This window comes from Excalfactoria chinensis, chromosome 22 (assembly GCF_039878825.1).
Source record: "Excalfactoria chinensis isolate bCotChi1 chromosome 22, bCotChi1.hap2, whole genome shotgun sequence".
NCBI classification, from domain to species: Eukaryota; Metazoa; Chordata; class Aves; order Galliformes; family Phasianidae; genus Excalfactoria; species Excalfactoria chinensis.
The window spans coordinates 624,425-638,065 of NC_092846.1; the positions used below are offsets into that span (position 1 = coordinate 624,425).

General features: G+C 44.9%; 1 protein-coding gene and 1 non-coding gene across 9 annotated transcripts in view; both read right to left on the reverse strand.

Moving 5' to 3' along the window:
- Nucleotides 1-13,641, reverse strand: part of PUM1 (pumilio RNA binding family member 1) — a 70,912-nt gene that overhangs the window by 24,931 nt on the left and 32,340 nt on the right. For 4 of the 8 annotated variants that reach the window (XM_072355268.1, XM_072355269.1, XM_072355267.1 and 1 more), the window contains exons 8-9: nucleotides 5,864-5,957; nucleotides 4,443-4,559 (exon numbers count right to left, since the gene is read on the reverse strand). In XM_072355268.1, the coding sequence (XP_072211369.1) occupies nucleotides 4,443-4,559; nucleotides 5,864-5,957 (211 nt within the window). The remainder of the gene's footprint in view (nucleotides 1-4,442; nucleotides 4,560-5,863; nucleotides 5,958-13,641) is intronic. The other 4 variants (XM_072355273.1, XM_072355272.1, XM_072355274.1 and 1 more) reach the window with 2 other exon arrangements.
- On the reverse strand, nucleotides 764-844 carry LOC140261874 (small nucleolar RNA SNORD103/SNORD85). The gene has a single exon (XR_011905787.1). It is a non-coding gene; the product is annotated as a small nucleolar RNA SNORD103/SNORD85 (small nucleolar RNA).

Genomic DNA, 13,641 nt, shown 5'->3' on the forward strand with positions numbered 1-13,641 from the left:
GCCCTTCGCACTGAACAGCAGAGACCCTCCCACCACCTATGTGAATCCAACACTATTTTTAATCTCTTTGCTCTGTATCTTTTGGAAAGGTCATCAGGAAAGTATTTCCTTTGCTCTTCCAAGACAACACCTGTCCCAGGGTTTGTACAGCACTTCCCTGCAGTAAAAGCACCTTACAACATGACAGCCTTAAGATAGAGTGCTGCATGTCAAATAAACAAGTATTTAGTGAATTTGAACCACACAGCTGGTCTTCAACAAAGCAAAAATAGCTTCTATTTTAAGAGTTAGCTGTTGAGTTCTAACCAAATCGTACCTGTAGTGTTGTTAGTCAGGCAGTCACTGTAAGGAGAACACAGCTAACTCACAGTGCTCTTCTTGACCAAAGGAGACACAACCTGTTTGTACTCATTTAATAAAGATGCCAAGTGCTGGGGTGCTTCTGCACTCAGGAGAGAACAATTTGCAAGTGCTTTGTTTTAGGCAAGGAATGCATGCCTTTCCCCCTGGGCTATTGGGAAGCCATAGTAATACCCTTTACTTGGGCAAAATTCAGGCATGGCTCTGGGTTATTTTAATCTCAGTTTTAATTATCAAGCAAGCAGAATCTAGAAGGTTTTTTCTTTTTTTTTTTTTTTTTTTTTCCTAGATAGAGATTGCTCATCAGATCTGCAGAAGCCTGAGGTGTTTAGAAGGAGAGGAGACAAAGCCTTTGAAGTCTGCAGGCAGCGGGGCTTAAAAGAGCTCTGCACATCCCTGCGAGCCTGGCTCAGCTGTGCACACTGTGAGGCTCTCATTACTGAACAGTGTTCTCAGTGAGGGCAAGTGTGTCATCATCGCCAGACCCATACAGACACACACAGGGCTTCTTTACTTCTGCAGACATCACACCTGCTTCTGCACTTATTAAAGATGCACATACAGGAAAAAATAAAAGCTGCTTAGTGCCTTTGAAATCAAATATTCCCACTACTGTGTCTCACACATTGACATACATACTCCTAAATATTCCTTTTAACAAGCAATAAACGTTTTGCCCAAGGATGTTGTGGATGCCCCATCCCTAGATGCATTCAAGGCCAGGCTGGATGTGGCTCTGGGCAGCCTGGTCTGGTGGCTGGTGACCCTGCACATAGCAGGGGGTTGAAACTGGATGAGCATTGGTGTCCTTTTCAACCCAGGCCATCCTATGATTCTAGCAGAACCAACAGAAGTGTGTTCATGGCACATTTCTCCCTTTTACTCTCAGCCTTCACACTTGCATCTCTTCAATCAGAAAGCATAGCTGTAGGAACAGGACTAAATGGGACTTCCTGACAAATGTAAGGACTTAGCTACACCAAAGCATCCAGAACCCCATGTCTGAGAACGCAAGGGTGTAAATAGGAACTTCACCAAATACTTACAACACTTGAGCTGATCCATGTAGAACAAACAGTACAGCAGCTGCAGACATCCAAGAAGTGGTGCCTTCTCAGATACGGAGTGGGAAATAACTTCACCAACTCTGGTGCAGCCCCATTAAAACCCTGCCCTATAAGCACAGGCCCACACCAAGGGGGGCACCTGTGCATGACACCAGACCCCAGCCAGCTCCATGTGCTCCCCAAAGCCCTGTCCCAGGCAGTGTGCATGCAGCCATACCCTTTTCCAGCCCTGAGCTGGCTCTGTACAGGACACAGATCAGCATCAAGTGAGAGAGGCTTCTAAGAAAGCCCAGTGTGAAAAGAACAAAGACACCTGAACAGACTTTACCTTCAGTCTAAGAGCACTGTGTTTTTCCTGTATGCAGATTATTCCAGCATCCACTTTTCTACAAAGAACAGAAACGCTTTTCTACCTATTACATACCTCAGAGGGAATCGACATTTCCCAACTTATCCTAAAAGAGACATGATTTTTCCTTTTTTTTTTTTTTTTTTTCTTTTTTTAATTATTTTTAATTGACACCTTTCTCAAATGACAGAAGTAATTTCACACTTCTTAAAGACAGCAGCATCTTCCCCAAGGTCTGAACTCACAAACTATTTTTCCTTGAGTCTAGGAAGTCCTTCCCTCTATTCAAATGTGCTATTCTTTTAGCTGTTGCTATTGTTGTGAAGAAAAGAGCATTATCATGGGGCTGACAGTCTTATAATCATGCAAAAGCTGCCATAATGATACATTCTTAATTGGCAGAATCATCTCTGCCATAAAAGACACAAAAGTTTCCACTCCTAAGAGTAACTGTGAACAATAGACTACCAACAAATCTAATTCATTTCTTCCATCTCATTAACTTCTCCAAGTCTTCCCAATTTAATGCTCCCATACAAATCAGGGAGGCCTTCTGTCAGTAGACCTGTAGCTCTAAACATCTCAGTAGTTCCACATCCCTGCAGCGTATCACTCATTCTTAAGAGAGAAAAGGCTTTCAAAACTGAGTCTAGACATAAAGGGTGCCTTCACTCAAACAAACACAGCCAGAAGTGAAGTCTCTTGCACTGCCATTTTAGCAGAGTCCAAAGCCCAACAAAACAGACGAAGGAACTCATTTCTCATTGGTACGATACCGTAAGCACACTACAGTGAATTACACACACTTTCTGTTGCTTTCAAGAGTCACAAAGTTTAACATTTTAAGTCAAGGTTCTCACGTTAGGTTTGGGGAAAGCTTTAGGCATCCTAGGGGGTCTATTTCCTAGCTGCTATTTGTAAGGCCTCCATCTGACATTCATGCAGTTGTAGCTTCAACGCTACTGAAAAAAGGGAGAAAAAAACAACTTGAGAACACACTTGTAACTGCTGCAGGATTTCTAGGAGACAAGTGGCCATTTTGAAATCAAGGCAGTGACCTGCTGCTCCACTAAACTTCAGTGTATTACTATCAACACAAGTGTTAAAAGCACCAAGGTGATGCAAAAAGGCCAACAGGAATCCTTACCGTTTCTTACAAAGGGCACCAAGGTACTCTTATAAATAACAGAACCTGATATTGTTCTGGCACCCTCCTCTCCAGCAACACCTGACTAATGTTCCCTGCCTACATTCCCCACAGTGAGCTCAGGTCATTCATTCATTGCTACACTTTCCTCATCACATGACAGCTTACCAGCTCCTCAAAATATCCTTGTACTCTAGCTCTTGGCTTTCCTCCACCTCATCACAGTGTCATCTGTTTGCTCACAACATGTCGTTACCCACACTTATCCTCCATTGTTATTATGCAATCAGCATACAAAATGCAGGACAGCCAAAAAGCCCAAGGCCCACACCTTGAAATTACAAACTTGACTCTTAACATACTTCTATATGATCCATTAAAAAAAAAATGCCATGCAAGCTGGTAACGGTTGCTACAATCCCATTTCAGAGCTTGACCTGATACCAGCCCCACAGCTTAGAAGCTAAGCAGCACTTATCTAACAGCTGTTAAACACGACAAGAAACCACAGCCCAAACCTACAATGCAGTTTAACAGTGCTGTGTTCATGGGCAGCCGAGGTTTCACAGTTCCCATTTGGTACAAGTTCCCAGCACAACAGATCTGCAATCAGCATACAAGCTACATCTAAGCGGAAGATAAGAACAGCATGTTGCCTCCGCTAAAAAAATTATCATCTCTCTGAACTAAGCTGTTCCTATTTAAAATTTAGCAGGCTCCCACTCCAGGTGGTTAAAGAAAACTGAAGTATGGCACAAAAATATTCTACTGAAAGTACATCCTTCTTTTGTCCTGACTGCTTAGGCCAGAACTTTATGGCATATGCAGAAAAAGTTCAGTGTGCAATGTGTTCTTCTCACCGTCTGATAAGCTGTTTTACTGAGCTGTCATCTCAAGATACAACAATTTTGGCTGTGACAGTTGGAAAGAATTGGTACATCAATGTTTGGGACAAAGATCTTGCACAATGAGAAGAGCCACCATCTCTGCCTGCCATCTGAACAGACACACACTGCTTGCAGGAGCCTTGCAGCAGATACAGGGTGTTTTTACCTACAGCATCTAAAACGCATCAATTCTTCAGAACCATCTAGCTGAAGGGAAGAGGTATCACTTGCAGTACATGCTGCAGTAAATAAAGCTAGAGCAGCAAAAAGATTCCTGGTAGGAAAACACATCTTCCATCTTTTCAGTATTTAACAAGCGTATTTTCAAAAGGTAGCTTTCAGCATTATCAGTTACCAAAACACCCCAAACATGTGACAGCATTTTTATCTCTGAGCACTTCATTTCAGACTAGCTCTGCTGTTTATCCTCAACAGAAAACAAGTCTACAGCAAGCACTACACAGGAATTATCACTTCTAATCTAAAGAAAATAAAGGTTTCCAAGACAAATATTGCTTTAACTCTGCAACGATATACATTCTACAGTGATCACAAAGTACTAATAATTAAGTGCTGCTATCAGCACAGACTGAGCACAGTAAGGAACACACAGACAAGTGGAAGCACCTCACCTAATGTGGCAGCTGCCGCGAGCCCGGCTGCGTACGGATCCGTTCCTGGTGGAGCAGCGCTGATGATGTATGGATTGGGGACAAAGGCAGCAGGAGCTAAACCTGCTGAAAACACACCTGTCAGTAAAAACAAACTTGACTAGAACGGAAGCCCTACCAAAATACCTCCAGCTATCTGGCTGGGAACTCAACTTACTGAACACTGCGGAACAAGGGTTCATGTTGTTTTAGTATTTTCAAGCTAGAGAGGGTATAATTTATACATTAAAAATATAGAATACTGGATTCCAAAGATGCAGTGCTGCATTAGGAAGGCAAAAGATGCAACACAGCCTGCATACAGTACCTGTGAACTACTCAGGTATCTCAGCAGTGCAGATACATCCTTGCTGTTTAAGTGGCTATTAACACCAGTTAGATATTACCAATATCTAATTGCTTATTTTGATGAGTAAGTTATCAGTTATCCCTACTTTTTGAGTGCTACACAGTACCAATGTTTCAATTTATGAGCCTGGAAGGAGCTCAGGAACACGTGGACAACATCATGACAGATATGGTGTCTGCTCTTAGTTCTGTGCAGGCACTACCTTTCTCTGCAAGGTACAGTTTAATCATTAGTGAAATTATCTGTGGGCAGGATGGGCTATGGAAGGTGGTAAAGGTGAAGGAGAATAAGTTAAGAAGCCAAAGAATTTTAATTCGGGTCTATCCATGAACTCCACTGAGTGCACAACTGTGCAGCACAGAGCTAAGAGAACCCCAACACAATTGGGCTTTTAGGTTTCAAGAACTACCCATTAATTTGCCTGCTGTACTAAAGACATCTAACCCTGAGATTGTTCAGCTCTAATTATCCAAGACCAGCCCTTCCATCAGTCTGTTACTCTACACAGAGTACCTAAGTGCTTTCTTCCCGCTCAATCCATACTGTTTTAATATTACAAATCATGTATTTGCACAAATTACAGCTTTAAGTTAAATTTAGACCCCAAGCAGCCTAAAATTCTACTCTGTGGTAATTTAGACATAAATTGCCAAGCAGGAAGCACATTCAGGTGCACAGAGACTTGCACACTTCTTCCTCACTTCGTTGCAGTCAATTCACGCCTGACTTGGAGTAAGCAAGTACTTCAGAATGCTCCCATTGCTGAACAGCACTCTCAGCAAAGTAAGCGTGTCATTCCTTTCAGACATGACTGCTTTGGAGCTTCTTGAAACCCTACAAGAGGCTTCTCCAGAACTTCCTAAGTAGGTCTTCAGACAATGTTCTCCTCTTTGTGGATCAAGTACTTACCAGTTGGAAAAATGCATTTAGGATTCTCTAAAACCTACCAACTCTTTCTCCCTGTAGTCTTCCCAAAATATTCTGAGACCAAGAGACCACTAGGAGAAGGCAATGCATTAAATACTAGGCTTACCTATATGAGGCTGATGGGCAGCTGCCAAGGCATATTGCTGCTGCTGGGCTGCTGTTAGCTGCTGAACAGCAAGAGCATTCGGTCTTTGGAACAACTGGAGGGACAAAAGAACAAATATGGTCCTTTATTTATGCACAAAATTCACTTTTCTATTAAAAAAAAAAGCAATTCATTTATACTACATTTATTCGCACAACTACAGACACTCCTTTTTAGCAGGAAAGATTTCAAAAGGAAATTCAAAATAATATCTTCGAAACCAACTGACTGTGATGATCCACCTAATAAGAAAATATTTCTTAAGTGCAGCTAAACCCTACCCAGGGTTTCTTCTGCTACTCTCTGCACAGCTGCCCCAAGGCCCTGCCTCCCCAGCTCCTCCTCCAGCACACACAAACACACACACTCCTCCACAACCTGGGGATCACCACATGCTGCCATAGCTCTTATAGAGCATGAGCACTACCAGTTATGCTCTATGTAGAGCACTGCTGCATCAGCTGGCAGCCTGGGTTGCTTTCACATGTGTTCTGAAATGGGTAGCGGGACAGCAGGCAAAGGGAAAGCACACGTGGGAGAGATGAAGCTCTTGGGACAGATACAGGAGCTCACAAAACCTCCTATAAATGAGGGAGAAAATGTTTTTTCTCTACCTTCCAGCCCTTAACATCACCTACGTAAAACAAGGCAAGGAGCACATATTCTTCTCTGACCACAGACAGAAACCAGGCCCTGGGACTTCTCGGTTAAGTCATCCACAGCACATCCAGGCTTGCCAACTTAGAGTTCACTACAATCTTTGGGAACAACGTGCAGTGTTACTGAGAACAGTCATTATAAATATGGAAGGAAGACCACAAGTCTTTAAAGAACATGTGCTTTTACTTGGTTTATTTTCCCTGTCCACCCAGACTCTTACTAAGCTTACCTCCTGGGCCAGAGATGGCTCCAAGTCAATGGAACACTCCCTGAATCACTACATTAGCACATACTTGTTCACCTCCAGTAAAAACACTGAAAATACATTCTGAAAGGCACCCTAAAAACTCTCAGGAGCAACGTTCATCCCCATTTACTCCCAAAAATGATCATTTCTGAGGTAGGAATGACTTCATAAACCACTGGGATAAACGTTTTCTCTCTCTTGGGAAAAAGGAATTAAAAAAAATCAAAACCACCAGTGTCTAAATGCTAAAATAATTTTCACACCTACCATCCCAGCCTTCCTTTCAGGTCTCAACCAAGATACCCAAAGCTTCCATTGTCAAAAGCAACAATAATAATTCTGCCCAAATTTCTGGCAGAAACCATCAGGAAGCAGAGAATCATTTAGAAAGTGAGATGCTGTTATAAGCAAAGACTGTACTTGGATCTCCAAGGAGCAGGACAAGGAGCTGTGTTGTTTAAGCAGAAAATATGAAGACAGGTAACAGCCCACTTCTATTTTCTTCCCTGTTTTTATAGGTTCTGAAGGAGAAACAAGACACAAGGATCACTAAGCGGAAACTCAGTACTTGGCGATCACGACTCAGTCTCTGCTGCCTTCCCCATTGACTTCTTACCCCTGATGATGCACCTCTGCACATCTAAGGAGTATCATAATGCTCCTTATGGGAAAATGCATCACGCCATCAAGGATTTCATCACCTCCTTTGGTCTAGTGGTCTTTACTCAGAAAACAGCATTAAGCAACACCTGATGCTTATAAAAAGTTCACTGCTGTATCATCAGCAGCTGGATCAAACACTGCCATCACTTAGTTCAATAAAGCAAGCACATCACGTACAGTGTGACCTACGGGACACAGACTGAAGGATCCTGGCTCTGTAGGAGCCTTCAGCAGCATGTTCTCAATCAGTCAGCAGGCATAACAGCTCAGAAATAAACGCAAGCCCAAACTGCTACAGCAATAAACAATGAGCTTGGTTTTACACTCTACTGATCTCAGTGATGCAAGCATTCCAGCTCTCTTCTGCTCCAAACACTTCACCTATTTCCATACTCTTGCATCCCTGGATCAGCTATTCCAGCCTGCTGGGATGGACTGTGCTGAAGCAAGCAGCAGAAGCAATGCTAGATAACCAGTCGTTGATCGAGGGGCAAGAGAAGCATTTATCTTCCCTGAAAATATATGTATTTTTAATGCTTAGAAATTATGAGACTATTTCCACACCTCCCAACTGTATCTCAGCAGTTCTTTTTCTAATTAGCAGTACCAGCAAATCCAAGCATGTGTATTTTCCCCCAATGGGTTTTATTTATTATTATTGCCTGCTTTCCCTCTTGTTTGCAGCTGCTAACTGCAAGATTCAACTTCCAGACCTGCCGGTACCACACGAGCTCTGTGTTATTTCCCATTGTTGAAATGAGGGCACAGCAGCCAGTACTGCAAATGGCTGCTGTCAACAGCCATTAGAGTTCAGTTCAAGGCTCAAAGAGGAAGACTGAACAAAAATGCTTTACCTAAAATGTAACAGACAGGAAGAAAAAGGGACAGGGTGCCGGGGCACAGCGCTTTTATCTGCTTCACAAATAAAATGTCAAGAGCATCCCTCTCTTCTGCACCCTAATCCCACAAAGAAACCAGAAGATTTAGCTACAATTGCTTTCCCAGACAATATTATTGAGCTTCTTTAAAACCACATGCAAACCTTTGGCCATTTACATGGTGCTGCACGCAGGAGGAAGGACTGGATTCCTTCCATCTGTCTGCAGAAAGCCTCTCACAGCTTTACAGTATTTCCCTTTAAACTGAAATGCAGTTTCCCTAAGCCTACAAACCAAGGCTCAACTTACCATGAAGAAACTGACAACAGCTAAAATGTTCTGCAGTTTTCTACCGCCTGTAACACAGATGGGGGAGCAGAGCAGAATTTCAGGCTGTGCTTGGGCAGATAAGCCCCTATGCAACAAAGCTCTGGGCATCAGCATTACATGTGGAAGTGTTATTAAGGCCTCAATGCACTGCCTCCACCTGCTGACAGCACAGCCCTGGATTCCAAAAAGCAAAGACTAAAGGTAAAACTCCAGTAAAAGCTTTTTGCCATCTTATTCTGAAACTTACTTTGTGCTGAATTAGGGTTGAGCCACACATCTATATTGTGGTGTGTAAGTGGAAATATAAGAAGGAAACTCTTCACAGGGCTATTTTAGCCGGTTATAAATTACACTAGGTTGTAACCTACAAACAAGTGATGTAGTTCAGGAGGATGTCAGCAGTTGTACAGCTGAAGCACCACCTGCAATGTGTGGGGACCACGGAACTGCAAGGACCCTAAAGATCACAGTCTGCATTACTCAGTTATAGGAACACTGCACAATTAGATTTCTGTAATCCAGTTGCTTCTGCAATATAAACATCTGACATCTCTAATCAGATTAGATGTGATTAAGACCTTCCCTTCCTAATATTGCTTTTAGCTGCACTTAATTGTAATCCCTTCAAAGCGTATGACGCTTCCCTACGGACCAAGGAAGGCTCTATTAAAGAGATCTTTGTGTTCGGGATGCATCTTCTGACAACAAGCAAATGGAAAAACACCTGTATGAAAGAAATTTGTCTTCTGAAGTACAAGTCATAACTGCAGACAGCAAATACTGAGAAACAGCAGCTGCTAGCCACAACATTAAGGAAATGGGTCCTAATCTTTGAGCCAGCATATACTGCATTTATATCAGTGTGTATTGACAGGACATGCAGCAGTGAGAAAAACAAGAGCAAGTTCCTGTATTTAATAGTACACTTACAAAAGCCTGTTGCTTGTGTTTGCTGTGGGTGTAAGTAGCTATTGCAACTAAGCAGAAATTTTCAAGTAAGCACGTGCATTACACAGCCTACTTGTACCCAGCGCTACCCAGACACCCTGCACACCCACCCACAGTCCCAGCTATAGAAACCTCAGAGCTCTGCAGTCTCACAGACAGCCTGGGAGGAAAAAAAAGCTTCCAGCATGAGATCACACTGAGATTACATCAGCTCTGCATAGGTATTACCTACATGCTTCACACAGAGGACAAACGGCTGTACCTACAGGGCCATCCACAGCCTGAACCCAGAAATCCATGTTGGTGAATACACTTTACAGACATTTTTTTGTATTTTATTCATTTTACTGGTTAAGCACAAGACGGGTTCATTTTAAATCCTATTTTTTGAAGGCTGGGAGAGAAAAAGAACTTGCAAATGAGCCTTAACTTCAAATAGAAAAGATTGCCAGACAAAATACAAATGACAGGCTTTTACATCGCTGCAGTAATTTTCCTATACCTAACAGTTCCTTAAAAATCAGTTAGCTTAGCTCCAGCACATTGCTTGAACAGAACAAAACATGAGTTTTAAAAAGCTGAAATATGCAAAGACAGGCACCAAGAAGTCCTACATCAGAGTAAGACAAAGCCTTGATAACAGCTTTCTCTCTTCTCCTTTCTGAACTATACAGCAGCTACTTATCTTGCTCATTTTTAAAGATGTCCATCATTAACTACCACAGCACACTATATAACAGAACAATCCAATGAACTGTAACCTGCTCGGCGGAAGGGGCATCCCCCACCCCGACCATCCTCGGCTCCCCAGGTGCCTCTGCAAAACCTGTTTGAGGCCCTGGAACTTGAGGGGGGGACTAGTGAGAGTGGGGAGGCAGGTGCACCCCTGAAGTTGCCTCAGGTGAAGCGGTCACCCCGAAGCCTCAAGACTGCTTCTACACGTAAGGACAGAAGGGTGATTGTTGTAGGTGACTCCCTTCTGCAAGGAACAGAAGGCCCTATATGCCGGCCCGACCCTACCCGCAGAGAAGTGTGCTGCCTTCCTGGGGCACGGGTCAGGGACATTTCAAAGAAAATTTCTAGGTTGATTCAGCCTTCAGATTACTATCCACTTTTAATAATTCAGGCTGGCAGTGAGGAAGTTGGCAAGGAAAGCCTGAGGTCCATCAAGAAAGACTTCAGGGGAATGGGGCGAATACTTGAAGGAGCCGGGGTGCAGGTGATCTTTTCTTCTACGCCCGTGGTGTCAGGAAAAGGTACAGGGAGGATCCATAAAACCCATCTCTTAAATAGATGGCTTAAGAGCTGGTGCAGACACAAGAATTTTGGTTTTTTTGACCATGGGGCAATCTACACTGCACCTGGCATGATGGCTGCTGATGCACGCAGCCTGTCCCTGAGGGGTAAGAGGGTATTAGCTGAAGAATTAGCGGGACTCATTGACAGGTCTTTAAACTAGGAACGAAGGGGGAAGGGGGCAAAACAAGGGCTGCTGGGGTTGAACGGTTCATTCGAGGGATTGTACCGAACTCCGCGGGCAATGATTGCAAAGTGCAAAAGGAGGGAGTAGGGCAGGGGGATGCTGGGGATGCTGCTGTTCTAGCAGATCCTGGATCGCTTATGAAGGTGGTGAGACGGACAGCCCGGCTGAAGTGCCTTTATACTAATGCACGGAGCCTGAGTAACAAGCAGGAGGAACTGGAAACTGTGATGCACTCTGAAAGTTATGACATTGTTGCTATCACAGAAACATGGTGGGATGACTCCCACAATTGGGATACTGCCATCGATGGCTATAGACTCTTTAGGAGAGACAGGCGAGGTAGGAAGGGTGGGGGAGTCGCTCTCTATGTCAGAGATTGGATAAACTGTGAGGAGCTCCCCATGAAAAACAGTCAAGAACAGGTTGAGAGCCTGTGGGTTAGGATTAGAGATGGGACTAATAAAGGTCAGCTGGTATTAGAGGTATACTACAGGCCACCTGATCAAGGGGAGGCTGCTGATGAGGCTTTCTTGCTCCAGATGCGTGAGGCGTCTGGCTCACGGGCTCTTGTCCTGGTGGGGGACTTCAACCATCCGGACATTTGTTGGAAAAACCACACGGTGAGCTGCAAGAGCTCTAGAAGGCTCTTGGAATCCATTGATGATAGCTTTCTGGTTCAGGTATTGGACAGACCGACCAGAGGTCAAGCGTTGCTGGACCTGCTGCTCACCAACGCTGAGGAGATCATCAGAGGCGTCAAGGTTGGAGGATGCCTGGGCTCCAGCGATCATGCCCTGATTGAGTTTGTGATCTCAAGTGATGTGGGCCTGGCAAAGAGCAGGACCAAGACGCTGAACTTTAGAAGAGCAGACTTCAAGCTACTCAATGGAATGCTGGCCAAGATCCCCTGGCGCGCTGCCCTCAAAGACAAGGACGTTGAGGAGAGCTGGCTGCTCTTCAAGGATGCCCTCCTGGCAGCACAAGAGATCTCCATTCCCCTGACTAAGAAAGTGGGCAGGAGAGGTGGAAAACCGGCATGGCTCAGCAAGGACCTGCTGAGAGAACTGAGGGTGAAGAAAGGGGTGTACAAGCTCTGGAAACAAGGCTGTGTCACCCGGGAAGAATACAGGGATGCCGTCCGGATTTGCAGACGTGGGATCAGGAAAGCCAAGGCGCAGGCAGAACTGAACTTGGCGAGGGACGTGAAAAACAATAAGAAAACCTACAGGTACATTGGCCAGAAGAGACAGGCCAAAACGGACATACCTACTTTGGTAAATTTAAAAGGAGAAATGGCTTCAACAGATGAAGAGAAAGCTGAGGTGCTGAATGAGTTCTTCACCTCGGTCTTTACTGGTGGCCAGGATTCTAGTCTTTTTCACGTCCCTAAGTCTTGCACCCCCATACCTCTATGTGGGGACCAAGGAGGTAAATCCCTCCCCACTGTAAGGGTAGAGCAAGTCCGAGATTGCCTCCTTAGACTGAATGAGTATAAGTCTATGGGGCCAGATGGCGTGCATCCCAGAGTCCTGAAGGAGCTGGCTGAGGTGGTTGCTGAGCCGCTCTCCATCATATTTGAGAAGTCGTGGCTGTCAGGTGAGGTCCCGGATGATTGGAGGAAGGGTCACGTCACTCCCATTTACAAGAAGGGGAGCAAGGAGGACCCGGGTAACTACAGGCCGGTGAGTCTCACCTCCGTGCCTGGGAAGATTATGGAACAGATCCTCCTGGACAACATGCTTGATCACATAAAGAACGAGCATGTGATCCTAGACAGCCAGCACGGCTTCACCAGGGGAAGGTCGTGCTTAACTAATCTTGTGGCCTTCTATGATGGAGTGACGGCGTCGGTGGACGAAGGGAAGGCGACCGATGTCATTTACCTGGACCTGAGCAAGGCCTTTGACATGGTCCCCCATCACATCCTCATCTCCAAATTGGAGGGAAGTGGATTTGATGGGTGGACAACTCGATGGATAAGCAATTGGTTGAAAGGCTGCAGACAGAGGGTGGTGGTCAACGGCTCTATGTCCAGGTGGAGGCCGGTAACGAGCGGTGTCCCTCAAGGGTCTGTCTTGGGACCGGTGCTCTTTAACATCTTTATTAATGACATCGATGAGGGAATGGAGTGCACCCTCAGCAAGTTTGCTGATGACACCAAGCTGAGTGGTGCAGTCGATACGGTGGAGGGAACGGATGCCATTCAGAGGGACCTTGACAGGCTGGAAAGCTGGGCTCGGGTGAACCTAATGAGGTTCAACACGGCAAAGTGCAAGGTTTTGCACTTGGGCCGGAAGAACCCCAGGCACTTGTACAGGCTGGGAGGAGTGGTCCTTGAGAGCAGCTCGGCAGAGAAAGACCTAGGGGTCCTAATAGATGAGAAACTTAACATGAGCCAGCAGTGCGCTCTGGCAGCCCGGAAGGCAAATGGGATCCTGGGCTCCATCAGGAGAGGGGTGGTCAGCAGGGATAGGGAGGTGATTGTCCCTCTCTACTCTGCTCTTGTGAGGCCCCATCTGGAGTACTGTGT